This window comes from Podarcis bocagei (genome assembly GCF_964188305.1).
Source record: "Podarcis bocagei genome assembly, chromosome: 10".
Classification (NCBI taxonomy): domain Eukaryota; kingdom Metazoa; phylum Chordata; class Lepidosauria; order Squamata; family Lacertidae; genus Podarcis; species Podarcis bocagei.
The window spans coordinates 31,099,137-31,126,818 of record NC_138135.1 but is presented as its reverse complement, the minus strand read 5'-3'; the positions used below and the strand labels follow the sequence as shown (position 1 = coordinate 31,126,818).

Genomic DNA, 27,682 nt, shown 5'->3' with positions numbered 1-27,682 from the left:
TTCCATGAGGTTATGGGCATTGTGCTGCCAGCCTGAGTTGCGGTGGTGTCAGCATCAACGGCGTTGGTTCCAGTAGTTCCAGAAGTTGTTGTTCCTGTCGGTGCAGCAGATGGACTCTGGCTGGTTCCTGACCGTGGTGAGCTGGTGACGCAGTGGACACAAGGACAACAGCTGCAGCGTGTGAGTGCTGGGTGCTGTGGTTCCTGTTTTCTCTCTCGGTGGTCGTGAGTAGCTGGTTCCGGGTTCCAGGGACATCGCTCTCAAGATGGCCTCACAACCAGTTCAGATGGCTTTTGAGCGTCTGAATGACTCCAATTACTTGCTGTGGTCGGAACGCATGCAGGCAGTACTGCAGAGGGATCGTCTCTGGCAAGTGGTGAGTAAGTTTCCTACGAAGCCTGATGATGAAGACCTCGATAAAGACCAAAGAGCAAGGGCCACAATTGTCTTGGGGCTGGAAGATTCCCAGTTGCCGTATGTGAGGGGAATCAAGACAGCTAGAGGTGTGTGGCAAGCACTTAAAGAACTCCATGTGCGTGAGACAGCGGTTTCCAAGCTGTTCATTCGCAAGGCATTGTACAAGGCAATGTTACAGCCTGGGGTTACAATGCAGGAACACCTACACAGTTTACAGTTAAAGTTTTCTGCGCTACAGGAAAGAGACTGTGCGTTAGACCAGCAGGAGAAGGTGGCTATTATTTTGAGTTCTCTCCCGGAAAGCTGGGATAATTTAGTTTTGTCTCTAGAAGGCATACAGGAGCGTGATTTATCAGTCAGTTACGTTACTGGGCGTTTGATTGAAGAATGGCAGAAGAGGCAAGAAAGGTCGTTGGCTGCAGAGGCTTCTACTGGCGGGCGGTTTGGAAGGAGTTCTCATGCCGTGCCAGAGGTGAAGCAAAAGCAGCGTACCGGTGAGGAGTCAGCGTTTGCTGTTAGGCGTTGTTTCCGATGTGGGTCTTCAGCGCATCTAAAACGACAATGTCTGGAGTTGGTCAAGTCTCAGTTGCCGGTGCAGGAGCAGAGACGAGATCAGCAGCAGCAGCAGCAGCGTAAAAGGAAATTCTTCAAACGAAAACAGTCGGCTCAGCTGGTGACCGGCGAGGTCAAGATTGCTGATGAGAAACAAGCGGTCTGGGTGGTCGATTCGGGAGCGTCTCGCCACATCGTGAATTCAGATGAATTGTTTGTTTCCAAGAACTCAGCACAGCGCAGCCAGGTGGCTCTAGCAGACGGAAGTACTTTCGAAGTGATTTCGGGGGGTGCAGTTTTTGTTCCTTGTCTTCGTGAATGCCTGCAAAATGTACTTTGTGTGCCTTCATTAAGGAGCAATCTGATGTCTGTAGATTGTTTGCTAAAAGCTGGGTTTAAAGTGCATTTTGAAGGAGACAGTTGCATTATTAAAAAGGCTGGTGAGATTTTAGGCACTGCTAAGTCAGAGGGAGGCTTGTTTTGGCTTAAAGCAGGATCTCAAGTTGCAGCAGTAGTCAGTAAATCTCAGCCTGCAGTGAATAACAAAGCTATACATGACAACTGTGTGCACTTATTGCATAGGAAAATGGGGCATGCTTGCTGGAAAAGTGTACTAAAAATGTCTGAATTGGCTGATGGGGGTAATTTAAAGAGTTGTAACAAGTACCTTGATTGTAATGTATGTAAAAAGGTTAAAACCCACAGAGTCTCTTACCCCAGAAGTGACAGAGTTAGTGAGTCACCGCTACAGCTGGTTCACATGGACGTAATTGGTCCATTTGCTGTAAGCAGGGGTGGAGCGCGCTTTTCACTAACAATTGTGGATGATGCCACACGTTACTCTTGGGTTTTTCCCATGAAGAATAAGGGTGACGTGTTCACTAAGTTTAAAGGCTGGGTGGCATCTGTGGAAAGATTTCTGTCCATTAAACTCAAAAGGATACAGACGGACAGAGGCGGCGAGTTTATGTCAAATGCCTTTAGAGATTGGTTACAAAAGCGTGGCATTGGGCATAGAAAAACTAACGTTTTTTCCCCAGAGGAGAATGGCGTTGCAGAGCGAAAAAACAGATCTTTACAAGATATGATGTTTGCCATGCTTGATGATGCTGATTTGCCCATGTCTTATTGGGGGGAGAGCATGCTCACCGCGTGTTATCTCCAAAATAGGCTCTTTCATCAAACAATAGGTACAACTCCGTACTTTAAATTGTTTCAGAAAAAACCTAAAATTGACCATTTGCATGTGTTTGGATCAAAAGCCTGGGTATTAATTCCGAAACAAATGAGAAAGAAGGGAGATCCTAAGACCAAACAGCTAGTGTTTGTGGGTTACCAGGAGCTGGGAAAAGGTTTCCGTTTTGCTGAAGGGGCAAATGGCATTGTGATCTCCAGGAATGCCAGTTTTTGTGAACATAGTGGCTGGGAGAGACTACATGCCAATACTGAGGTTTGGTTTGAACCTTCCCAGGAGCTTCATGACTCTGAAGGTAGACACAGAGAGTCAGAGTCTGAGGGGGAGGAAAGTTCAGATAAGAGCTCTCAAGAAAGTGGAGTTAGCCAAAGACCAGTTGCTAAGCAACAAAAGAGAGGTCGTAGTTCTGAGGAGGAAAGTGGGTCAGAAGAAAAATTTTCTCCCAGAAGATCTAAAAGACAAAACAAAGGAGTGCCTCCGGTGCGTTTTTCCCCAGATACTGCAAATGTGTTTAGTGTAAGTGCAGAACCCAAGAGTTTTCAGGAGGTGCTAAAGTTACCAAAAGAGGAGGCAGAGCTCTGGAAACAGGCAATGGAGGAAGAGATGTCCTCTCTGAATGAGCACAAGGTTTTTACACCAGTAGCAGCGCCTGAGGGGGCAAAGATTGTAGGCTGCAGGTGGGTGTACGAAAGACTTAGGCCCGGTTAGGACATATCTAGGGTTGGAAGTGTGCTGGGCCCAAGATGGCAGCTGCCTAATTAGTCAGCAGAACAAAGTTAAACAACTACTGACTACATACAGGATGCAGGATTGCAAAGGGGCAGCGGTGCCTATGGATCCAGGTTTCATAAAAACACTTCACATAGATGAGAGTCCTGAATTTGAACACCCTGATGTATATCACTCTGTAATTGGAAGTTTATTGTATATAGCACAGTGGTCCAGACCTGATATTAGCTACGCAGTAGGCATATTAAGTAGATTGGTCTCAAAACCCACACTAAATGCCTGGAAAGGGGTAAAACAAGTTCTGAGGTATCTCAAACAGACAATTGGCTATATGTTACAATTAAATTCTTCAGAGGATGAAATGTTGAGTTGCTACTGCGATAGTGACTGGGGAAATTTGCCAGATAGAAAATCTGTCACAGGACTAGTCATAAGGGTCGGTGGAGCTTTAATCAGCTGGCGGTCTCGCAAGCAAGACGTTGTAAGTGTGTCATCAACGGAATCTGAGTACGCCGCATTGAGTGAATTGTGCAACGAGGTGATTTATTTCAAGCATTTGTTAACAGATTTAAATGTAAATTGTGGAGAACCAGTACAAGTTTACATTGATAATCAAGCTTGTATAACCTTAAGTAAAACAGAGGGTTTCAAATCGCGTTCCAAACATATCTCTGTAAAATACCAAAATGTACGTTGCTGTGTACAAGACAATATAATCACCTGTACTTATGTGTCAAGTGAAGAAAATGTAGCAGATGTGTTAACTAAACCATTGGCAAAGGTAAAGAACAAGCGAATGTGCAAGGGTTTAGGTTTGCTGGAAAAATAATCTCCTACATAGGTGTATTTGGAGTTAATTGTTCAGCAGAATCTGTGAGGGGGTGTTCAGTTTCTGTTAATTGGTTCTCGTGGGAAACTTGCAGATTCTAGCTTAGCACAATTAACTCAAGCTGGTGTCAATTTACTCTTGGCAGAAAGCCCAGGTCTGCTTGACCTAGAAACTACTCACTCTGATTGGTTAACGAGCAGCACTCAACTCTGTTATCTGGGAATGCTAGCACAGTTTGGTGTGAGGTGTGTTAGGAGTTAGAAGTGCTGTGTATGGTTATGAGAGAGAGAGAGAAAGAAAGAGAGGATTTATTTTGCTTTTATTTGTATGCAGAAACTCTGCTGGTTTTATTTTTCCTTTTAATAAATCTTGTAAATAGTTATTCTGAGTCTAGCTGACTAGTCATTACTGCCGCAACTAGCTTCTTCGCTGTGCAGGAAAACTCTGCTACGTTTGGGCTAAAGCCAATAGGGCTATGCCTGACACTCCAAAGTTCCATGATTATATTAGGTCTAGGGCAGGTGGGCATGGCTTGACCAAAATGGCTTTGTGGGTAAAATGAAGGTGCCTAGTGGGCCTTATTAGGCCCATGTGCCGGAGTTTCCTCACCCCCTACTTTGGACAAACCTTGGAATATATTGTACAGCTCTGGTCACCAAATCTCAAAGGTAGTAAGTGTCCAAAGATGCTTGTGTCCAAACACAGCATCCAATTTGTCAACAGTCATCTGCCTGATGGCTAGCTGTCAATAGTCCATGGTATGTCCCCTCTGTTGCTGTGATGTTACAGAATGCTCATAAATCTAACTACAGTGGTACCTCAGGTTAAGTACTTAATTCGTTCCGGAGGTCCGTTCTTAACCTGAAACTGTTCTTAACCTGAAGCACCATTTTAGCTAATGGGGCCTCCTGCTGCCGCCGCGCCACCAGAGCACGATTTCTGTTCTTATCCTGAAGCAAAGTTCTTAACCTGAAGCACTATTTCTGTGTTAGTGGAGTCTGTAACCTGAAGCGTATGTAACCCAAGGTACCACTGTACTGAGGAAGAGGGTGTCCTGGACTCTTAAGTCAGCATTACTACTGTGAAGGAAGTGAAACATTGCCTTGAATGGGAAAGAAGCTTCTCGCAAACTGCTTAAGGATATGGGAAGTTGAATGCAACAGAAATGCAGAGGCCAGAAAGTGCTAGGCTGGAAGGCAGGAGGCCAAGAACAGGAGCCAAGGTGGCAGGAAGCCTCAGAACAGGATGATGCTGTTGAGAGGAAGGAATCAGGAGAGATTGGGAAGGCAGAAAATGTTGGCTATTGTAAGCCAAATTTGCAGGTTTGGAGTTACTTCTTTCTTCCATCTGCTCTCAGCAACTATGACTTTTTAAACTGGGAAGCTGAAACTTTGAAATTACATACAGTACTTCAAAAATTTACTTTCTCTCTCCGATACTTTAAGTATTTATATCACTGCAAGAGCAATCAAGAGCCAATATCAACTCTTGGTCTTCAACACGGACACATCCTACTCATCTCTACTCAAATACTCCCCACTGGATTCAACGGAAACGACTCCCAGATAAGCGAGTCCAGATTGCAGCCGGAACGCCCCACCTTGGACTCTGGGACACCTCCTTTGATTCGCCGCCCGGAAGGCTGGCCAAAAAGAGCCTTCATGGCGCGCCTCCCTGTACTGACGACCAGCGTCCAAATTAGGCACATCTGAGATCCAGAGCGCGCGCCCAAACCCCCCAATTGCCTCCCCGGGGAAACTGATCATCACACAAGTAAACTAAGCGGGAGGCGGTGCTGCAGTTGCCCAGGCGCGCGGAGGGAAAACGCTACTGAGTAAACAGGCGTCATTTCATTTTATTTTAATTCTGCGAGTACTGTATGCTCAGTACGAGGCTCCTTCCCGAATCAGGCTCCTCCTCCAGGACTTGATTCCTTCAGCGGCTGCGTTTCGTCGGCACGCCTCTTCCAAATCTCCCAGATGCCAGAAAGGAGGCGAGAGAGGCTTGTATATAACTGACCGGGGGTGGGTGCATGCATGGAAATCCAGCGGCCCAGCAACATTTGCAATGCAAGCCTTATGACTTTGCAAAATAAAAATAAAATAATAAGCCAAGCCCGACTCCTTCCAGCGAGCGCGCCTTGCAAAGTGCGCGGCTGAGCGAGGGACACAGGAGCGGCGGAGGGCGCTTCCTCCGGTGTCTCCTTTGTTCTCCCGGGCCGAAGGCGCAACCGATCCCCCCGGCAGGAGCAGGGAGCGCACGTGTCCCGCGAAAACACCGCGATCCTTTGCGCTGGCACGCCGGGCTCGCTCGCTTACCCGATCCGACTGCAGCTCCTCTCCCTGGCACAGGCGGCAGAGGAAGGATTTCTGCTCGCGGCACAGCGTTTGCCGGGTGGTGAGGAAGATGGTGCCGCCGACGTTGAGCCTCACCCACTTGCCTCGGCTGCTGGGGGGCAGAGGCTGCTGGGAGCTCTCCCACGCGCAAGGAGCCCTCCGCACGCCTCGCGTTGCCTCCCCTCGGTCCATCCTCATCTCCCTTCCTCGCCGCCGTTCCCTCCTACTTCCACGGGGAGGCGGGGCTCCGGAGGCAGGTGGGAGCGCCTGCAGGATTCTGGGGCTTGTAGTTCTCCTCGGGTGCAGCGCCACCACAAAGGAGGCTTTCCCAGTGGGCTGGAGCAGCGCAACGCACAGTTAGAGCGCATTCGAAGCGCGTTTCATGGGTTCAAGGAAAAACAATAGGTATGCTTGAAAAAGGAGATCCCCTGGATGCCAAGATCCAGGTTTTGGCGAAGTACTGGGTGAGAGATTCAAAATCACAAACTATCAGGCCACATCAAGCATGGAAATAGAGGCTATTAGACCTTTAAAAATGTGCACTTCTAAGTTCCTTCCAAAGTTTTCCTCTTCCTCCAGCACAAGAAAAGACCACACATTTAGTACATTAGAAATGGTTTACTTACAAACACGCCATAGGCGCCGACTCCATAGGGCCTGAGGGGGCTCGAGCCCCCTCAAAAAAAATTTGGGGGGGGCTCAGCCCCCCCAATAATCTCGGGCGCCCTTCCAGCAGAGCGCCGCCGCCGTCCCCCGCCTCCTCCCCACCTGCTCCTTCGCCAGCCAGCCAGCCAGCCGCGCGCCCTAATCGGAGAGCCCCGGCCGTCCCCCGCGAGATTAGGGAATCCCCGGGGGCGGGGGCTCCTGCCTCGCTGCTCCGCAGCACCACCGCCACTGTCAAGGCACTGCCGGAAATCCCGCGAGAACAGGGGAATCCCGACTGGCCACACCTCCCAGCCAGCCAATCGGCTGGCTGGGGGGCGTGGCTTGCCCTATTTAGGGCCGGAGCCACTTTATTTGCATATTCATGAGCTTATTTATTATTCATGAGCTTTCCCAGGCCCCCCCCAATATTTTTTATAAGTCCGCGTCCCTGAAACACGCCCAAGGTCAGATTCATGTGCTTTTCCATACACCATTCTGAAAAGTTAGCCACTAAGCATAAAACTTGGCTTAGCTACAAAGTGGTGAAGCTTCCTAGATTATTGGTACAGTATAGGAATTCAAGAGTGGCTGATGAGAGCCATGTGGTCTGAGCTGGAGCAACCAGCTCAATGCTCTTTACATGCTGAGCTCTGGTGGACTGAGAGAGAATGATAGGCCTGATAGACTAGTTCCTCCTAAGGTAAAGGAAGTGGACATAACTAAGCCTAGTAGGACAGCTAACTCCATGATATTAACCCCTTCATGCATTAATTAGATTTATACATGTTGGTTTTATGAGGCTGATTATCCCACACATTTCCCCCTGGAATATTCCTGGGAACCGTAGCTCCCCCCCAACAGAGCTGCAATTCCCTGCACCCTTAACAAGCCACAGCTCACAAGATTCTTGGTGTGGGGTGATATGCTTTAAATGTATGGTATGTATGTAGCCTCAGTTTGAAGGAGGAGCTGTGTGCGTGTCTTTCGTTGTTAATAGGTTATCAGAAACTAGGACAAGAGTTGGCAGAAGGTCAATTTAGATCAGTAGTTCCTAATCTTTTTCAATCCGCTGCCCCCTTGGTTCTATAACTCTTATCCCCAGTGCATTATTCAGAATAGCCATTTGTGTGACCCACTAAGGAAGATAGTAACACCAGAAAATCAAAACAATAACAGTTAATTGCACATTTATGCAAACTTGAATTAGAGTCGTACTTTGGAAGTCAAACAGAACCGAGTTTGACTTCCAAAACGTTTGAAAACCAAAACACAGCTTCTGATTGGCTGCAGGAAACCACTGGTCTAGATCCACTGGAGAGGCTCTGGGTGATTTACAGCAAGGTTCTGGACTCTCAGCAATTGCCAAACACAGTGTTCTTCAGCCTTGGGTTCCCAGATGTTCTAGGATTCCAACCCCAGTCACTCTTGACCACTGGCTGAGAATGATAAAAGCCTTCCCCATCACCACCATTGCTCACCCCCAGAATGAAAATTAGGCTGCTGAGACAAAGGCTGGGCAGGGAACCAGGGCTGTTTTCCTAAGAAAGGATAATGAGGCCAGAGTGGCTCATCCACAGGACACATTCACAGCCAGAGTATTATAACAATCAGTCTTCCTCTTCACAGGAAACTGAACTGTAGCTCTGTGAGAGAAGTAAGTGCCCTTAAACTACAACTCCCAGAATTCTTTGGGGGAAGCCACGACTGTTTAAAGTGGCATCACAGTGCTTTAAATATACGGTGTGAAGGCGGCCCGGTTCTGGTGCTGGAAACAAATTTGTAGGCGAGCACGTCTTCAAGCATCATTAAATGTCCACCCACCCCAGTCACTATTTTTGCACCTGGCTCCAGCTGGTTAATTGAATCAGGATTCTATTTAAAAAGCATCATAGATCCCAGAAGGTGCTAGCCTGCCTCCACCCACCTGTGCTAACAGCTCCTTTGAATGAGGAATGCATACAGAACATGGTTATGATTGTTCCTAGCTCAACAAGCACTCAGTCAGATCGACATCTCTTACAGTGCTCCCCACAAAGTAGATCCTCTGGGATCCTGATCGCTACTTATTTGCATGCTGAATGACTTCATTGTAAATGAACACACTTGCCATGGGCACACCTTGCATTGCTCTATATTCAGTGGATCTATTTCCAGGTGTGCAGCCTCATGCAAAGGTGTACAGCCTTAAATTTGTTCAGGTGTGCATATAAAGTGCATTTGTGTGATCAGTGTTTGCAGATGGAAGTTCTTGTGTTAGAGGGTCAAGACACTAACCCCAGCTTTTAGCTCCATGTATATCAGGTGGTGCGGGTGGCGCTGTGGTCTAAACCACTGAGTCTAGGGCTTGCTGATCGGAAGGTCGGCAGTTTGAATCCCCGCGATGGGGTGAGCTCCTGTTGCTCGGTCCCAGTTCTTGCCCACCTAGCAATTCGAAAGCACGTCAAATGCAAGTAGATAAATAGGTACCGCTCCGGCGGGAAGGTAAATAGCGTTTCCGTGCGCTGCTCTGGTTCACCAAAAGCGGCTTAGTCATGCTGGCCACATGACCTGGAAGCTGTCTGTGGACAAACGCCGGCTCAAGCGAGATGAGCACTGCAACCCCAGAGTCATCTGCGACTGGACTTAACGATCAGGGTTCCCTTTACCTTTATATCAGGTGGCATAGGGCTTTGGAAGTTAAATGGGCTTTCATCCACCCTTTGCAATGGTTTTAGAATGAAAGCTGGGTGGCGGGGAGGGGATAGTCACATAAATTACTACCTGTGAAATATCCCTGTGTATTGCACTTCAAACCTTCCTATCCAAGTTCCATATCTGAACAGCAGTACAGCGAATTAGCCAAATTCAAATATCATTTTATATATTTCTTCCAGGCTTCTTGCTTTTCAGTGAAGAAGCCTTTATCAAAAAAAACCAAATCTTCCAATGCAGCTGAACAAAACAGAGCTGGAAGGGGAGATATGCTGATAAGAGTGGCTCTCAGATACATACATCTGAGCTACTTCTATCAGCCAAAAGGGCTTTCACATTTTAAAAGCACATCATATCAACACTCTGCCAGCTTAACAGGAGCACAATCCATTTTCTCATATATGCTTCTGCTGCCGATGTATAATTCACATCTATTCTTTTGCCAGTTTTTTGGGGGTGGAGGGGAGGGACTCTGCAGTTAATAAATGCCTGTGTTTGAATATATCAAAGATTAAACTGCAAAAAAGAGCAATGACTTTTAAAGCGCATTTGCAATTGTTACTTTTTATATGTCATAATAGCTATAGCACTGTTATCAAGGGGAGTCAAACAGTGTCATGACCAAGGGCTCCAACTGCTCATCCTCAGAGGAAAACCTCTTGGATTCAGAGGACATATTTGACAGGGAAGATTTGCCCTCTGAGCTGGCCTGTGACATCCCTACCTCATAAGAAGTTCCAGGACCAGAAGGGCCCGTGATACCTGCACATCTCCTGCCTAAAGCTGTCACATTACCGTCTGTGATGTTGGAGGCAACAGCACAACCCCAGTCTCCTCCACATCACCAGAATCCACAGCAACTAAAATAGTCTGGGCTCCTTTTAGAGAATAGGCTTGGCCCTCATTGGAGGCTAGAGCCAGCTGCTTAAAGGAAGCAGCAGTCCTGTTTAATGCAATATAACTATATGAAGTATTCACCCCTGCCTTGTCTGAGTCCAGACTAACTTCACATGGAGATATCCAGGATGCTACCCACCTTGCTTGTTTGCTTTTTGGACTTTGATCTCTGCTTTGCCTGACCTTGTTTATCTGGACTGAACCTCTGCTTTGGCTGAGCTTGCCTTGCTTGGACTTGGCCTACACTTGACCAACTTTGCTTCCTGGATCTGGGACTGGTGCTAGCAATATGTGCCCCAGCTGTTGACATTTCCATTCCATCTTAAGGAGCAGACATATGGAATTGTTGCGTGTCACATGTCTGTTTACATTCCAGCACAGCTTGCTGGGAACTTCCATTGTGTATAGTTTTTGTTTTTCTATGTTCTCTCTGAGACGAGAGAGAGAGAGAGACATGTTTCTTTGTCCTGATTTATGATTAATAAATCTGTAGTTGTAGTATGCTTCCACAAGCCTCATGCCTATTCTGTGTGTGCAGTTCGATCTGCTGAGTGTGCCCTGGCTATGTCGGAGCAGAGGTGATGGTCTTCGCAGCAGGACGGCTGGAAGGAGACGGCCCAGCTGGGACTTGCCAGCTGGCCTCCCGGCCCTCTCCATGCCAACACCAGCATCCCTGAACTTTGTGTCCAACCTAACCCCGCGTTTGAGCCAAAACCCCATTCCCCAACTGAGACTGTTGCCTTGGGCAGAATAAACGTACACCACTTTTTAAAGGGAAGGAATTTGTGGCTTTGGCATGCTTACCTGTAATTATTCATCAAAAAGTGGAACTAGGAAATTGACTTTTAACGATCATATACAAAGTTACCCGAAACATACAGGGTTTTTCCTCACCATAAGATGCTCCTGCCCTTCTGTAACACCTTCCATGGACGATTAAGAACCACCTTCCCACCTTGGCCACAGAAAGATCTAAGACAGGCATAGGCAAACTCAGCCCCCGAGATGTTTTGGGACTACAACTCCCATGATCCCTAGCTAACAGAACCAGTGGTCAGGGATGATGGGAATTGTAGTTCCAAAACATCTGGAGGGCCGAGTTTGCCTATGCCTGATTTAAGAGCTCTGTGTAGCCAGGAAGCTTGTGCATTTCCCCGGGTACAGTTTCATTCAATGGGTGGCGATGCCCTTCTGATATTTATGCTGCTGTGGTCAAGTGCAGAACTGTGTTAACTCAAGTTGTGATCTACAACATATGGTGTACTGAACAAAATGCTTTAGAACCCACTACATCAGGACAAACAAACACACTGAACAATTAAAGTACCTTAAGATGCTTTTAATTAAAAAATAATAATCAGAATTCACTTTTTTAAAAAAAGTAAACCAGATTTCAATTCACAAGGGGGAAACAATTGGTACTTTGTAGTCAGATGAGATAATATGCCACGGTCAAAGTGCTAACTTGATTCCGTACGTAACCCTTTCCTGTGGTTTGGCCCATGTGACTGGACCACCACAACTCCTTTGTGCAACCTGAAACCCTTATTTTGCCATACCATGATCAGTGCATTCTTCTACCCAGACAAGCAGCAGTGAACAAAGGACATCATTCATGCCCAACAAAGGGACAGCAGAACCTCATATTTGCTGTTGAAATGCTTCACGCATTGGCGAGAACATCTTAAGACAGGATTTTTGAATGGGAGGCCCTTCCCTTGTACAAGGCAATGTTTCTGCCCCTTGTTGAGGCGAGAGGCCCAAAAACTCACAGGCTCTTCCCCTTCCCTTCTGAGATGATGTGTTCAGGCCGTGCCCGCATGAACCACTCCACCCAAGCGCCATCATAAATGGCCACGTCAGCCTTGCCACACAGATACGCCCCCAGAGCCACGTGGCAGGCTGTGACGCCTGAACCGCAAGTGGCCACCAGGGGCTTGGAGAGATCCACTTTCTTCTCCTGAAACAAGCTGCGGATGTCCTCTGGACTCTTCTCCAGGCCAGACTCGGTCAGGAAGTCAGTGAAAGGGATGTTCACCGAGCCAGGGATGTGACCAGGTTCAATTCCTGGAGAAAGTTAAAACAAAATAAAAAGTATAAAAAACAGTTATACCAACCGCTTAGGATACCCACACGCTCAAGAACATTTACAATGTTCATTTTCTTCTTCCTTGCAATTCAAACTGCCTTCATTAAATCAGATATCCCCAGACTCGGCCCTCCGAATGTTTTGGGACACTTTGGGACACACCTTGTTTTAGAGGGGGAGAACAAGAAAAAAAAATCTCTCCCTCTCTGAACAGCGCCCCTTCAGCGAAGCGGCAGGAGAAACGGAGCCCCTTCCATTTCTCCTCCCGCGTCACTGAAGGGGCTCTGTGCAGAGAGTGAAAGCTGCACAGTGCCTCTCCAGCGAAGCAAAGCCAGGAGAGCAAGAGCGATCAGTGCACACCGACCCCTCTCCCTCTCCAGGCTTCAGCAAAAGCAACGCAAAGCCTCTGGAGCGCAGCGGGAACGCTCCCACTGGAGGCTTTGCATTGCTATCGCTGAAGCCATGAAGCCTGCATTCGCTCCATAAGACACACACACATTTCCCCTTAATTTTTGGAGGGGAAAAAAGTGCGTCTTATAGAGCAAAAAATACAGTAAATAAAAATTATTATTATTATTATTATCCCTGATCTAGAGGCTTCATATCCTGCACTGGTGCCTCTCCCTTGCTTCTTTCCTTCTCAGTTGCTGAGCTAAAGAAAGCCAACTCTTCTACCCTCAAGGCCTACTGAGATGTGTTACCTTCCCGAGGTTCTGCCTCCATCCCAGTGAACCTCCCAGCTGACCGAGCATCCACCACCTGGAAGCGTTGGGCCTCAATGTTCTCCTTAACATCCTCGTGGGCTTTCACTAGCGATCTGTCCAGAGAGGCATGGAATTCCGCAGGGACAGGGCGGCTCTTCCCGGAGCTGATGGGGTGCCCCTCGCGCAGCCAGTTCTTCAGCCCGCCATCTAGGACGGAAACGGCGTCATGCCCAAAGGCCCGGAACATCCACCAGACGCGAGGGGCAGAGAAAGAGCCCTGGTCACTTGCATCGTAGACCACGACATGGGAGTCGCTGCCAACCCCCAGTTTGCTCACGTACTCTGCAAAAGCAGCCGGGCCGGGGAGCATGTGGTCGTATGGCGAAGTGCGGTCGCTGCACTGGTCGATGTCGAAGAAAGACGCTCCGGGGATGTGGCGCTCCTCAAACTCGCTCCGGGGGTTGCGCTTCATTTTGGGGAGGTACCAAGAGGCGTCTAGGAGCCGCACAGCCAGCCCAGCTTGAGGGGTCTTGATGGCTTCCGAGACCCATTTGGCCGACACCAGAGCCCGGTAGAGAAGCTGCTGAGACATGGTGCTCAAGTCCTGTTCGGGTTCAGGAGGTATCTGGGACTCTGCTGGACTGTCCGCACTATGGTGAAAGAAGATGATGCAACAAACATTATCATCCCCACAAGAATAGGAAGGAGTTCACCTGCCGTGATGCAGAGAAGGGGTGGGGAAGCTCCAGCTCGTGAGCCAATCTTGGGCCAAGTGAAGTTCCAATTTGGCCAAAAAAGTCATTTTCCTCCAAACCTTGCCCACCTGTCCATCAGTTCTGGGTGATGTCAGCTGATCGGTAGGGTGTCAATGCTTCTAGGTGCTGCTTTGCCAGCATGTTCCCAACAGGGGAAGCAGATCCCTGCAGAGGGCAGAACTGAACCCACCACTTGAGTTCAATCCTGCTGGGTGCTGCTTCTGTGGAGAACATGCTGGCAAAACAGATGTCTGCCGCACCTCCATGGGTCAACCTTTGACAGGTGGGTGGGACTACCCACCTATCAGTCACCTGATGTTATCATGACACCAGATGATTGACAGGTGCACGGCCCACCCACCTATCAAAGTTGGGTCCATGGGGTGGGTGGAGATAGAAAAACTGGCCCATTGGGCCTAAAAGCTGCCTAGCCTCAATGTAGACAAATAGAAAGATAAATTTAGCCTATTATGTGGTTGAGTTAGATGCAATGTTCTTGATCCAACAAACTTGCCAACTTGTGGAAAGCAACAAAAATGGCAAGGGGGTGAATGAGTTTGTGTGCACACTGTCTTGCGTGTTTACCAGAATCAGAGAGCTATTGTTTCTTTTGTAGATTAAGTATGGTTAGAAGCTTGTGCTAGATTGGACAACCGAAAGGACTCTCTCTCAAATAATGGGAACGTTTCCCTGTTTAGCTGCAGGGAGCAAATAAAGATTCAGGACCACTACAACAGTCTTCAGTTATCTGCTCAGTCTAAAATGTTGTCTCAAAGAATTAGGTGAACTGCTGTCTGCAAGATATGCTGGGAGAGGGAAGTCAATAAGAATTAAGTTCAAGGAGAAAGGGAACAGATTTAGGTTTGCTGGGAAGGAAAAGCTGAACATCTTCTTTGATATAAAAGAGCATGCAGCCCAGGGAAAACATATCCATCTTCTCCTCCGGAAGTTTTTTATACAGGAGACAGAAAGACTATTTGTCAGAGGTGAATGAGTATGTGTGTTTCACACTTCTACTCTTAGTGTGTGCAACTTACGTTGGTGCTGTAAACATTGTCACTTGTGATAATGTTCACAGCAGTAGACACTCACTGACCTACTTCCTATTTGTTTATTAAGTTTTTAGGAACCATGAATGGTCTCACACTCAATGTTGCTATCAGAGAGCAGACCATGTTGAGTTGCACAAATCCACCTCAACACAGCAAGCTGTAAGCTTTGAACAGAAGTTTAAGTGGCCATGTGACCGCATACACACACACACACACACACACACACACTCTCCTGGTGCTCAAAAAAAAAACAAAAAACAACCTCTGTACAATCTTCCCCATTAAAAGCCAATTTCCTGACTTAGGACAGCCAGGTTTTCCCATGGCACAATTTGCTAATAACCAATGCATAACCTGAGACACAGCTCAGAAGGGTTTAGTCATTGAACCAACTTCAAATACCGGGGCTCACATCTGGCACATGTGAATCGATATATTTTTTTAAAAAAACCAGTGATTGGAGTGCCTTCCGTCATTGCAGAAAAGCCACATTTGGTCCCAGTATAAATTAATATATTTTTTTTATGAAGGCACTATTGATTTAAAGGAGTTTGTGTTACGCTGCTGTTCAGTTTTTTGAGTGGCATCACACACAATGGTGGAAAGATGTCTATAGTCCGCTGCTATAGTATGTCTATAGTCCGCTGCTAACACCTGCAAGTTTTAGAAATTCTTATGTATGTGGTTTTATATATATCTATATATCAATTTGTGAAATCAAATTTGTGTATGTCTTTTTTTATAACTACTGCCTAAATTGAGAAGGCATGTGTTTTTTTAATGGATTCATCTAATTGATTATATTTTTGCAGCCCTAAACTCAACTCTAATCAGACTAGCAATCCCCTCTCCCATAATTCCTAGCTCTGTGGAAACTGACTAATTACAGCTGTCAGCACGAATGCACTCTGCACTTGCTCAGAGCCGCATGCTCTGTGGCTGACCACTGACAGTTGTATAAGAGAATGAGCTGCATGAGACTTTGCAGAATTAGAGGCAAGAATATGTGGGCAGGGGCAGGTCTGACTTCCGAAAGAGCCCCAGCTCCTCTTTTTGCAGACATGGAAACTTCTGACTTCCATGAGACAAGGAAGTGATAAGACAGCAACTGCCCTCTGCCTTTAAGAGTTTGCTTTTATTTCTGCCCCACCTTTCTTTCAAGCAGCTTAGAAAAGACGGTAAATGAGATGAGTGTGTGTGTGTGCCCAGGCACAACAGGTGAGAGGAAGTGTAAGTGTGAGTTTTCCCCATCTCTGAATGTTGGAAGACTCAGGGCAGGCAAAATAAAGCACTTCTTTACACACACATATTCCAACTATGAAACTCTCTCCCACAGGAGGCAATGATGACTACCCACTTGGGTCGAGCTTTAAAAGAGGTTTAGACAAGTCAATGGAAGAGAAGCTCACACGGGCTGTGTTCTACATAGATAGCCAAGGGCAACAGGCCTCTGAGGACCAGTTGTTGGAGATCCACATGGGGAGAGCACTGCTTGCACTAAGGTTCTGCTTTCCGGCTTTCCGCAGAAGCATCCGAGAACAGGCTGCCGGGCTGTGGGCCTTGATTTGGCCTGATCCAGCAGAGCTCTTTATGCATAGAATCATAGAGTTGGAAGAGACCACAAGGGCCATCGAGTCCAACCCCCTGCAGCAGAAACAGTTCTTCTATTTGAGACTGGACAACAATCCTATGAGGCTGGGTAGGCTGGAAGTCATGCGCCTGGCCCAAGGTCACCCTTAAAGAGCTGCAAAATAGTGCTGGTGATGTCAGCTGGGATACCTCAGTAGGTAGCATAGAAGCCAACTCCTAGGGTTGATGGGCAGTGCCATTCAAATAGTGTGCATCATGTACCTCGTGTCATGTGATTGTTGATGTGGGGCGGGGCTTACCTGGTGTGTGCCCCCCCCCCATATTTTATTCAAATTGGCACCTCTGGTAGGGAAAGGATGAGACTCTTAAGCTCAGGGTTGTGGGTTCGAGTCCCATGTTGGGAAAATGAGTCCTTCATTGCAAGGGGTTGGACTAGATGACCGTCGTGGCTCCATTCCCACTCTACAAATCTACGATCTCCTTGGATCCAGTCTCTTCCTGAGCAGGCGAAATGCTTGCAGAATCTGACGGTCTCCCGAGCACATGGTGCGGGCCTCCCCTCTCTGCAAAAGCCTTTACGGCTTCACGCCCCATTCAGCCACCCACCCCCGACAGGATCCGCCTCCCCCCGACCAAGGTACCTCTTCGTCCTTCCGACAGATCCCGCCGAGGGCGATCGCGCTCGCTCCGAGGGCCCCACACCGCTACCGCCCGCCGCCTCCTTCCCCGTCCATTAGGCCGTTACGTGCATTTTGGGTGGAGACAAGGGCCACGTCCCACTTTGCCAACCAGTAGCAGAAAGGAGTTTGCCGGGGCAAACCAAGTCGGGGCACGGAAGGAGGGGAAACCGGCGCGACGTCTCCGGCCCCAATGAGCAGACCGGGTCCCCTTCGGGACCGAACCGCGGAGGCGGCCTTGCTTTCCTTCCCTGGCAAAGAGAGGAGGGAGACTGGGCGAAGTGCGAAGCCCTCGGGAGCCTCTTTCGGCTCTAGAGCAGGCTCCGCGCTCCCCCCGCCGGCTCCCTGCAGCAACAGGCAGCTGAACCTAAAAGAAAGAGGCGTGTATATGTTTTTTTGGGGGTGCCCCAAGTTTCTTAAAGCGCGGCCAAGGGGGGTAAGCAGCATGCAGGGAGTGTTCCCAGCCGTGCATTGGCCTGGGATCTTCCAGGGATCAAAGTCTCCTGTCTCCCCATCGAACCCCTTTTCCTGAAAGCAGACAAAGCGGCGTTTGTGGAAATTGCAGCTGACCCAATAACGGGGAGTAATCCCTGCTACCTCGCTCTCATTGGCAAGGACAGGAGGAAGGAGGAACACTTGGAAGGCGGAGGGATAGGCCGTGCGAAGGAACAAAGATAGTTATTAGTCACTTCTGCTTGTTAAAGGTCCTGGGCGCGTGGATTTCGTTCACATGCTTCCTTTGTAAACTTGGGCGAGTTTTGCAGCGTTACTGTGTGCTGCTGTAAACAACACCCTGTTCTTAAAAGGAATCTGGGTTCTCACAAGCTCTGAACTGCATGGAACCCGGCTGTCTTATATATGCTTTCCTGGAAGTAAAGTCCCCCCTTGCGTTTCATAGGGCTGACTCCCTAGTAAGTGGGCTTTAGGGCTGCAGCGTTAGTTCAGACCTCCCGATATTTCCACTGGATTAGAGCCAAGAGACACTCAACAGCGTCTGCTATTTTTAATTTTTTGCTCTGCCTCTCACTTCTGGGTTAATTCTCAAATTCTTTGGGAACAACTATATACGCACCAAAGGCCTGTCCTGCATAGGCAGCAAAAGTTTCCAGTGGGCTGCCTGCCTGTGAACCTGTAACGGATCTGAGTAGAGTTCTGAACAGCTGGAGGGTGTTTCAGATCCATAGCCTGAGTTCTCTCTCAACTTTTCCTCTTTGCCCTTTGCGACCCCACATTCTCAGCCTTCTTGGGAAGCTTACTGGTAAGTTTCCCCTTTCAGGTTAGCCCTTTGCCCCACTGCCGGTTCAGCCAATCACACCACACTCTTGCACCCTCACTTACTGTAGCACTTCAAACATATTTTTTTCTGGTTACAGCACGTCCCGTAGCAGCTGGTGTAGAAGGGAACTGGGAGAGGTTTTTTGTTCTCTGCTAGGACTTGTTCGAGGTACTTGAAACAGACTAAACGTTTAGGGAGAAAAGGTCTTCTGGGATTGGCAGCTGTTGTGGGGGAGGGCCTGTGTTCACTCAAAGGACGGGTCTGCATACAAATGGACATAGTTTGTCCTAGTTTCTCCGCCCCTTGCTCCTTTATTGGTGGGGAACCAGACACCAGAGCTTGTGAGTTTGAGACCCTCCCCTTTCTCCTGCATATTCCCTTCTGCTTGCAAGTTCTGTCTTCATCCATCCAAAAGCACCTTAGCTGACATGGTGCAACAAGTGCTGTATAGAGCTCTGGTCTCCACCAAATGGCTAGCAGAAGCTGTGCGGGCCAATAAGATTGGGCCTGAGCTGCGGGTGCTGGACGCCTCCTGGTATGAACCCGGTGGCAAGAGAGATGCCCAGAAAGAATTCAGGGAGCAGCACATCCCCGGAGCCTCCTTTTTCGACATCGAGGAATGCAAAGACAAGTCATCCCCTTACGAGGTCATGCTTCCCAGCGAGAAGCACTTTGCGGACTACGTCGGCCGCCTAGGCATCAGCAACCAGACCCACGTTGTTGTGTACGATGGAGACAACCTGGGCACTTTCTACGCACCGCGGGCTTGGTGGATGTTCCGTGTCTTTGGGCACCGAACTGTCTCCGTGCTGAATGGGGGATTCAAGAACTGGGTGAAAGAAGGGCACCCTGTGACATCAGAGAGCACCAGACCAGAGCCGGCCGTTTTTAAAGCCAGCCTGAACAGATCACTCCTGAAGACCTATGAGGATATGCTGGAGAACCTAGAATCCAAGCGGTTCCAAGTGGTGGATTCCAGATCTGAAGGGAGATATCGGGGAACAGAACCTGAGCCAGGGACACAAGGTAGGAACGGTATCTGGAACCACCTTCAGCTGCAAAGGATTGTTTTCTGGCATTCATTCTGATGTGACTCTCTCTCCACACTCATTTCCCACTAAAGTAGATCCATTCCTTTAGTCCCCTTTGCACACTTGGGCTACAATCCTGTCCATGCATGCATGCATAAAAGCAAAAACAAAGTGGGATATTTATGAGTAAACCTGCACAGGGCCGTGGTGGGTGTCTAATAGGGAGTCCATATTGACAGAACCTTATATCCTTAAAAGTCTGGACACAATTAGACTTAGGATTCCCCACCAACAATCTATTAGAAGAGTGGAATGATCGGAAAATAGTCCATTGGCATATCTTTAGCTCTGATTCCCTCTCCTCCCCCTATATATGGCAAAAGCAGTTAGTTATATTGACTATGGTAGCCAGAAAAGCAGCAGATGAACTTATTTTTGTGCTCTGGGTCTATTTCCAACAATCTCTATTGGTAGCAGCTGTACTCTTGACATTTATGTTTGCCACCAACAGTTTCCAAGAATTTTGCGAGTATAGAATGGGGAGGGGGAGCACCACAATCTCCTTGGAGGAAAGTGAGGCATGAACGTAATAAGAAGCATGTTAAGTTAAAACAGGTTCTCCGGTAACTTGATGATTCTGCAGCTCTTTCAAGAAATGCGGCTCTTCCTTATATATTTCGGAGAACCAGCTTGACTAGTATTTGCCTCTTAATTGTCCAAATACTGTACCAGCCTGTTCAAACAAAAAGTCTGAAATGACTGCCTCACATTCTTGTATACTCTTCCCCCTCCCTGGAAATGCATGGGAGACTGCTGAGCTGTTACTTTTGATCAGCCTGGACAAAGGGCAAAAGCCAAAAGGGTGGGAGTGGCAGAATGTTGTGTGCATCTGTGCATATGTCAGAGAGGAATGGCAGCCTCATGGTACAGAATCCTGAGATAAACACCAAGTTAACCATTTATTCCCCAGGGTCGCCATGCCCAGCCACTCCAGCATTTTATCCCCAGCAGAAAAATTATAGGACTGATCTCTCCTCTCTTAACACCTTTTCTAATGGAGGCAACACTTCCGTGTAAGAAAAAATATATATCAAAAGCACCAACAAAAAAGATAAGAGAGTATTTAAATTGAAGGTTGGTGATATAGATAAGAGAATTTGCATTCATTCCTGTAATCTACTTGGTGACGGCCAGTTTCTTTAGATTTTTCCTCCCTTTTATTTATGCACTGTGTAATATCTTGCATTTGTACTGGCACTGCTCAGATCCGCCTACCATTTTGAATTCTCTACAATGCCTCAGGACATTTTCATTTAAAAGTGTGGGCATGCAGCACACAACAGCCCATCCTTAAATAAAACCAAGATGGGGAATGATGGGGGGGGGGGCTAACTGAGTGAGAGGATCAGCACTGGTGGGCCCTCCTAGATTCTGGGGCCTTGGTGGCTGTCCAGGGATTTCAGATGGTGACTCTAACCCTGGTTTGTTTTGTTGAGTGATAACTAAGTCCTTCTGCCCAGCCTATGATTACACATAATCTACCTAGTTCACAAGGCTTATATTAGTTTCATGCTAGATGGTTTTCCTCAAATAATCTTCAGCATTGTGGTTGGCTTTGAATACAGATGAATATGCATGTGACGATTTAGCTGTACATACATGTGTTTTGTGCTCCTTACGGGGCAGTTTGTCAAACCTTTGGTCGCCACCCTGCAGTTAGCAATCACCTGTGGCTCCTAGAAGCTGTTGGCATGTGACAGCAGCCACACCCTGGGAAATGGCTTCCATTGGCCGGCTAAACCAAGTGAGAGTAGCCAATGGATCCCAATCCCTTGGTGAGTTCGGGACTTCCCCTGCATGTGAAGACAGGCTCCAGCAGATTGAACGGACGAGACCAGTAGTGGGTCCAATGGTCAAGAAGTCGGTTTTTGCATGTTCTGTAGAGGGAAGTGAGGGGCAGATGGGGCTCATCCACCTGGGGAAGGTTGCTTCTCAAGGAGAAGGAAAACTCTCATCCTAGACCTCTACTGCCTTGGCTAAGGAGCAAACTCTACACAAATCCAGAGTAGAGTCCCTAAGATGGTTGGATGGGACCTTGTACACCTTTTTCTGGCAACTCCTGCAGCCAAGTTGGTGCCAAATGTATTGTTCTGCTTTCCTTTGGACCACATCAATGAGGCCAAGAGGGGGGTCTTGTTATCTGGGCAGCCCAGGACCTCCATACACACTGTCCAGGCTTGCGCCCCAGGGAGGTCACTTTGGTGCTGCAATTGCAACAGTTTGACTTCACCCCCAGAGGCACACTCCATTGTCTTTCAAGACAGACAGATGCCAACAACATGTGGTAAAGTACACATAGGCATGGATGTGTGACAAGCTGCATGTGGGGTTGGAGGTTCATGCAGTGTTTCGTCATTGGGAGGCAACCTGCTTCAGAGAGCCGCACACACATAAGTACCTCTAAAATATCACATGACTATGTTCACACAGCTATTATCTTTCTTGGAACAGATTAAGGGTCAGTTTGCAAGTTTTACTCTGGCAGCTCACTATTTGCGTGCTAAAGCCCTTTTATGTACTAACTGCAGCTGCATGACCTGAAAAATGCAACATTTCGGATAGGGGTAGCCTCTGTGGGAGACAAGTACACATTTTTTGGGCTTTCTGAGTCCTGATCCTTCACTGTAGGAAGTTCTTATCCCACACATGCTTCTTGCAACTTGTATGAAGGACATTTAGTAAAGATAGGAGCCCCAGATTCTTTCTGCATACTCTTCACTTACACCAGGTCAAATGGGAGCAACCTTCCAGAGGCCACATGTTGGTGGTGGGCCAGAGACAAGGTGTGCAGGGCGATGGATGTACAGTAAGCTACATTTTGGCCACCTGACACCTTTCAGCCAAGCAAAAGCACTTGAGAAGGGCATGGAGCAGAGCTAGTCAGGGCATGGGGCATGGCCAACTGAGAGTCCCAGGGACCTAACTTTTATGTGATACTACTGAGAAAGTAAACATTGAGCATCTGTTTACTATTATATTTTGTAGCTTTTCCGGTTTTCTTCAAAGCTTGGGCAGATGGAGTAGCAGGAAGCTATTGGATGTGCTATAAAATCAAAACATAGCAGTCAAAAGGGAAGGATGGGGGGTGGGTTATTAAAAACTCAGTTCAATTTTTTTTTTTTAGCTCTTTAATGTTGAGATAATGTCCAGGGGAAGCCATGAGCTCCAGAGCCAATTCCTGCGGAGCACAGAAGAGACAAATCAAGAATCAAATGAGACGAAAAATGTCCATCTGGAATTGTGGAGAGAGACCAACTGTGGCACGATTCCAAAAGAATTGCTGCAGGTTCAGTGTTCCAGTCGCTCCTCTTTGTGTACAGTGTGTGTGCACGAGCTATGTGTGTGGACATGGACAGAAATGCAGTGGTGCCATCAGGGGCAGGTGGAGGGAGGGCAGAAACCCAGGGACCAGCTCAGCAGGAGGGCCCCCAAATACAGTAGATCTCGCCTACCACATTTTGAAGCAACACATATTACAATCTAAAGCAAGCTTCCTCAACCTCAGCCCTCCAGATGTTTTGAGACTCAATTCCCATCATCCCTGACCACTGGTCCTGCTAGCTAGGGATCATGGGAGTTGTAGGCCAAAAACATCTGGAGGGCCGAGGTTGAGGAAGCCTGATCTAAAGAGTAGGATCCCCACAAGACCATTACAATCAGAGTCAAAAGTGGGGCCCCTGTAAGACCATGATATCTAGGGTCTAAAATTACTAAACTACTCCACTTTGTGTGTGTGTTTTTCTGGGTGGAGGGGAGCCAAGTACGCCATAGGTAAAGGTAAAGGGACCCCTGACCATTAGGTCCAGTCGTGACCAACTCTGGGGTTGCGGTGCTCATCTCACTTTATTGGCCAAGAGAGCCGGAGTACAGCTTCCGGGTCATGTGGCCAGCATGACTAAGCCACTTCTGGCGAACCAGAGCAGCACACAGAAACACCGCTTACCTTCCCGCCGGAGCGGTACCTATTTATCTACTTGTACTTTGAGGTGCTTTTGAACTGCTAGGTTGGCAGGAGCAGGGACCAAGCAACGGGAGCTCACCCTGTCGCAGGGATTTGAACTGCTGACCTTCTGATTGGCAAGTCCTAGGCTCTGTGGTTTAACCCACAGCGCCACCCGTGTCCCTTAAGCACGCCAATGTTTATTTCAACTTCACATTATGGTGCTACGTGAGTGCAAACGGATTCTAAAATGCTGTCCCATCGTAAGACACTTGAGTCATGATCAACACTGACAACACAAAGCCCTGACCCATGAGATTTAAACTTTCTCAAAAGTGGGAGGGGGGGGGTTCGGATGAACAGCTGTGGCAAGGAAGCCTGGATTGAGTGAATGTTTTGATTACTTGGTTAAATGTCCTGAGCTGACCTGCCAAACACAGTTCACCCCAAACTGTGTATTTTGTGTGACTTGTCTCATGGCTCTGGCAGGCCCAGACAGGCAGCAAAGCCAATAAGCTTGATCAATGGTGGTTGACATCCTTGGCTGGTGGGTTTTTCTTCATTTGGTGGGACATGATACATCGTTTCCAAATGTGTCTTCTACCTGCAGTGACTTTCAGTATGCTACGGAGGAAGCCCTCCTTTTCAATATGAGTCAATCAAGGGAATTTGCTTTCTCTACCAACCACCATCCTCACATGTGCTCAGTATATGCATGTTATTTAAGGCAAATTTGAGAAATATAATTCTACCCAAACAGCAAGATTGTGGCTTATCACCTCAGTGGAAGCACCTGTAAATGGCCTGTGAGCTACTTGGTAATTAGGTTGCCTAGGATATGTCAAATAAATTATCCATCATACGTACAAAAATACACAAAATGAGCAGACCGCCCTAGTGATTTCTTCAGATTTTTCATATGAACTCATCCTAAATCTGTGGCAATTGGGCAGTCATCCCAGCCAGAGTTTAGTGAAGCTTAGCCTACAAACATTTATGTTACTGGATATTTCACACAACAATTAAGACATTGCATTTGATCATGTGCGGAGTGCCTGTTCCTTACCATCAGGTAATCAAAACCAGCCATTTGTGAGACAGTGAGCACTTCCAGTACAGCTGGAGTGTTGCAAACCCAAACTCTGAACTCTGAATATCCTTTCTTTTAAATTATTTCCATACTATCAAAATTTGCATACCAGTGGTTTCCATTCTAAATATAAATACGAGAAAAACAGTTTTCTCATACTCAAAATGTCTAGTGTTATCAATTTGTCCTGTCCATGATATTATCATCATTATTACTATTATTACTATTATTATTACTATTTATTGAATTTTTTAGTCCCTTTATTTTGCCCAGGGCGACCTAAAGCAACCCAAAGTAGCTTATGTTGATTCAAGTACTGATTAAAGAAAAGTACAATTTTGCAATGTTGCTTGAGAATTACATTGCAAAATTCAGAGAAGTGCAAAAACCAAAGGGTAACAACGTTCCAATTCACATATTAGTCTAGGAAGTGCAGATCAGGCTGGTTCACTTAGACCAAACAAAATAATTGAAGATCCTTTCTTGATCTCCCAGTTCAGTTTTACTGAGTCAGTGTTGTTTGTGAATATTTCTGGCTAAATACCTTGATTCATCACTTAATGCAAGTTTTGTAGATGTGTCCCAGGTTATAACTGTTTTGTATCAGAAGTAGTTTATACCCAGCCAGATGGGCGGGATATAAATAATAAATTGTTGTTGTTGCTTGTTGTTGTCTTTAAACTGAATTCATTTTACATAATTTAATTTAATTTTCATCATCATCATTTGATCTTTAAAGTGAATTTATTTTATATAATTGCAGGTAGCTTCCTTCCTTCCTTCCTTCCTTCCTTCCGGAATAGCCTTTTTAAACCCTTTCTGTCAGCATATTCCCTAACCTTTTCTTGAGATACTTTGCCTCCATAGTTTTTTGAAGCATCAAGATGTCTGCATTGGTTTATTTTGCCACCATATCTAAATGGAGGCTCTTTTCTCTCTTCCTTCTATTCTAGGGCTTGAACCAGGCCACATCCCCCAAACTCTGAACATGCCTTTTTTCAATTTCTTGACTGAAGAAGGATTTGAGAAGAGCACAGAAGAGATCCGGAGCATGTTCCAGGAGAAGAAAGTGGATCTCTCAAAGCCGCTGATTGCCACATGCCGCAAGGGGGTCACGGCCTGCCACATTGCCCTGGCGGCGTACCTGTGTGGCACACCAGATGTGGCCATCTACGATGGATCTTGGTCAGAGTGGTTTCGGCGTGCCCCGCCAGAGCTTAAAATTTCAGAGTGGAAACGCCATAAGGCATAAGCAAAGCAATAGCAGTCTGCCGCGGTTATTCGTGCACCGAGGTTTGGGTTCTTAATTATTCCTGACAAAGATCGAGGGCTGGGGAAATGTGAAGTTCGTAGTCTTTTATAAATTTTTTAGTTTTCTAATTGAACACTATGTTTTTTTCCTATTTCTTTTTTGTTATTGGTAATGGAATAAAACAGAATCTCAGGTCAAGTGGCCTTTTACCTCTGTGAATTTTTGTTATTTCTCAGAACAGTGGTACCTCGGGTTACAGACACTTCAGGTTACAGACTCCGCTAACCCAGAAATAGCACCTTGTGTTAAGAACTTTGCTTCAGGATGAGAACAGAAATCGCGTGGTGGCGGTGCAGCAGCAGCAGGAGGCCCCATTAGGTAAAGTGGTGCTTCAGGTTAAGAACAGTTTCAGCTTAAGAACGGACCTCCAGAACAAATTAAGTACTTAACCCGAGGTACCACTGTAGTGTGCGATCAAGGAGCCAAGCTTACTTCAATAAGCCACACCGAAGGGAATGAAATTGTAAACATTAGAACCATTCACCAATAAAGACAGTTAAGGAAGGCTAACAAAGTAAAGACACCTTTGAGTGCAGTCTATAAGATAACAAAGCTAGCTAGCCTCACCCTAATACACACTATTAAGAGGCACAGACCCCCACCAGCAAGCTTCATCCAGGCATACATATGTGGCTATTGCAGTTCACAATCCTTCATCTGAATGGGGGCAGTTAGACCCAGGTCAAAGACCAGTTTTTATACTATAAGAAGAGTAGGTTTTGTACAGAAGAGGTGATTTTGCTTCAGCCAATCAGGGCCTAGGTATATATTTCGCCACCACTAGAGAGTGTACGTGCTGGAAGACAATGCAGCTGTTCAGTGGATTTCTACACAGACCTTGATGCAATCTTGCATCAGACATACAAATGGCAAGATGGACTAATTAAACAGGACTTTTTTTCCCTGTGAAGATTGCACTGATAATCCTACATAAAAAGACTTTGTTGTTGTTGGTTTTTTAAAAAAGCCAAAGAAATGGGGATTTCTTAACCCACACACGTTATTCCTATTGAATTCAACAGTGGGACTTGCCGCCAAGCATGATGCATAGGATTGCATATGTGCAATGTCACATTTCAAGAGCTATAATAGACTTTTGTCATATATTTGAGGAAGAGAGCTGTAATAGGGTGCAGTTTTTCATCATGTGAACATGCAGTGCAATGAATATGTGCTAACCTCTCCAGATACGAAAACACGCTGTCAGGAAACTGCCATTGCCTCAGAGGCGAGAAATAGAAGGGCAGTTGTGTTACAGGGAGCCTCCGAAAATCTTGCGCAGCAGTTCCTCTTCCGGGAAGGAGGAAAACCCCACCTCCAGTGGGGAAGAGGTGCAAGGACCAGAGGATGCTGGTGGGAGCCTTAACACCGCTCCTGGGCAAGCCGGACAGGAGGGAAACACGCCCTTGCCATTGCCCATCCTCTGCAGTAGTCTAAGGCGCAAAGAGGGAAGGAGAAGGCTGGGGGTAATGAAACTCTTACGTTGGGGGAGGTCCAAAAGATGACCACTCCTGGATTCTGCTAGTGATTGAGCTAGACATGAGCTTTGGGGCTCTTCACTGTAAATAGTTGCACCAAAATAAAGCCTGTAAAAGACAGGTTGGAGTCCTGCCTGGCTACTCTCAAGCAACTGCAACGGCCATCTGACACACGCATCTCAGTTATATAAAGTTGCCCATAGTCCAATCTATTCAAGATTTATCAAATATCAGGCTATTTCTGATATTCAGCTGTGTCAGTACTGTAGCTTATGTAGCCGGAATGGCACAATTCTGACACCATGCATGCACACTTGAGAGGTACCAGAATGCTTGA

General features: G+C 47.0%; 3 protein-coding genes across 4 annotated transcripts in view; 1 reads left to right on the top strand and 2 right to left on the bottom strand.

Annotated features, from left to right (window-relative positions):
* KCTD17 (potassium channel tetramerization domain containing 17) overlaps positions 1-6,280 on the bottom strand; it is a 30,086-nt gene extending 23,806 nt beyond the window's left edge. Inside the window, exon 1 of the mRNA XM_081211143.1 lies at positions 6,041-6,280. Within this exon, the coding sequence (XP_081067269.1) occupies positions 6,041-6,256 (216 nt within the window). The 5' untranslated portion in view covers positions 6,257-6,280. The remainder of the gene's footprint in view (positions 1-6,040) is intronic.
* Positions 6,281-11,615: 5,335 nt separating this feature from the next.
* Positions 11,616-18,649, bottom strand: MPST (mercaptopyruvate sulfurtransferase). Of its 2 annotated transcripts, none has more exons than XM_081211138.1 (3): positions 18,497-18,649; positions 13,082-13,734; positions 11,616-12,358 (listed from the first exon to the last, which is right to left on the bottom strand). In XM_081211138.1, the coding sequence occupies exons 1-3, from the start codon at positions 18,511-18,513 to the stop codon at positions 12,060-12,062; spliced, it is 969 nt and encodes a 322-aa protein (XP_081067264.1). In that variant the 5' UTR covers positions 18,514-18,649; the 3' UTR covers positions 11,616-12,059. The 2 variants fall into 2 exon arrangements, with proteins under 2 accessions (XP_081067264.1, XP_081067265.1); XM_081211139.1 differs by lacking the exon at positions 18,497-18,649 and adding an exon at positions 17,123-17,552.
* A 17-nt stretch (positions 18,650-18,666) lies between these two features.
* Positions 18,667-26,005, top strand: TST (thiosulfate sulfurtransferase). Its single transcript, XM_081211141.1, has 2 exons — positions 18,667-19,460; positions 25,509-26,005. The coding sequence occupies exons 1-2, from the start codon at positions 18,863-18,865 to the stop codon at positions 25,805-25,807; spliced, it is 897 nt and encodes a 298-aa protein (XP_081067267.1). The 5' UTR covers positions 18,667-18,862; the 3' UTR covers positions 25,808-26,005.
* Positions 26,006-27,682: the final 1,677 nt, after the last annotated feature.

What these genes read in the sequence shown, in the direction of transcription:
- MPST (XM_081211138.1), bottom strand. An exon ending in GGAGGCAGAACCTCGGGAAG is followed by an intron (nt 12,359 to 13,081) that starts GTAACACATCTC and finishes AACTTTCTCCAG; the next exon opens with GAATTGAACCTGGTCACATC.
- TST (XM_081211141.1), top strand. Translation starts at nt 18,863, where the DNA reads ATGGTGCAACAAGTGCTGTATAGAGCTCTGGTCTCCACCAAATGGCTA. An exon ending in ACCTGAGCCAGGGACACAAG is followed by an intron (nt 19,461 to 25,508) that starts GTAGGAACGGTA and finishes CTTCTATTCTAG; the next exon opens with GGCTTGAACCAGGCCACATC.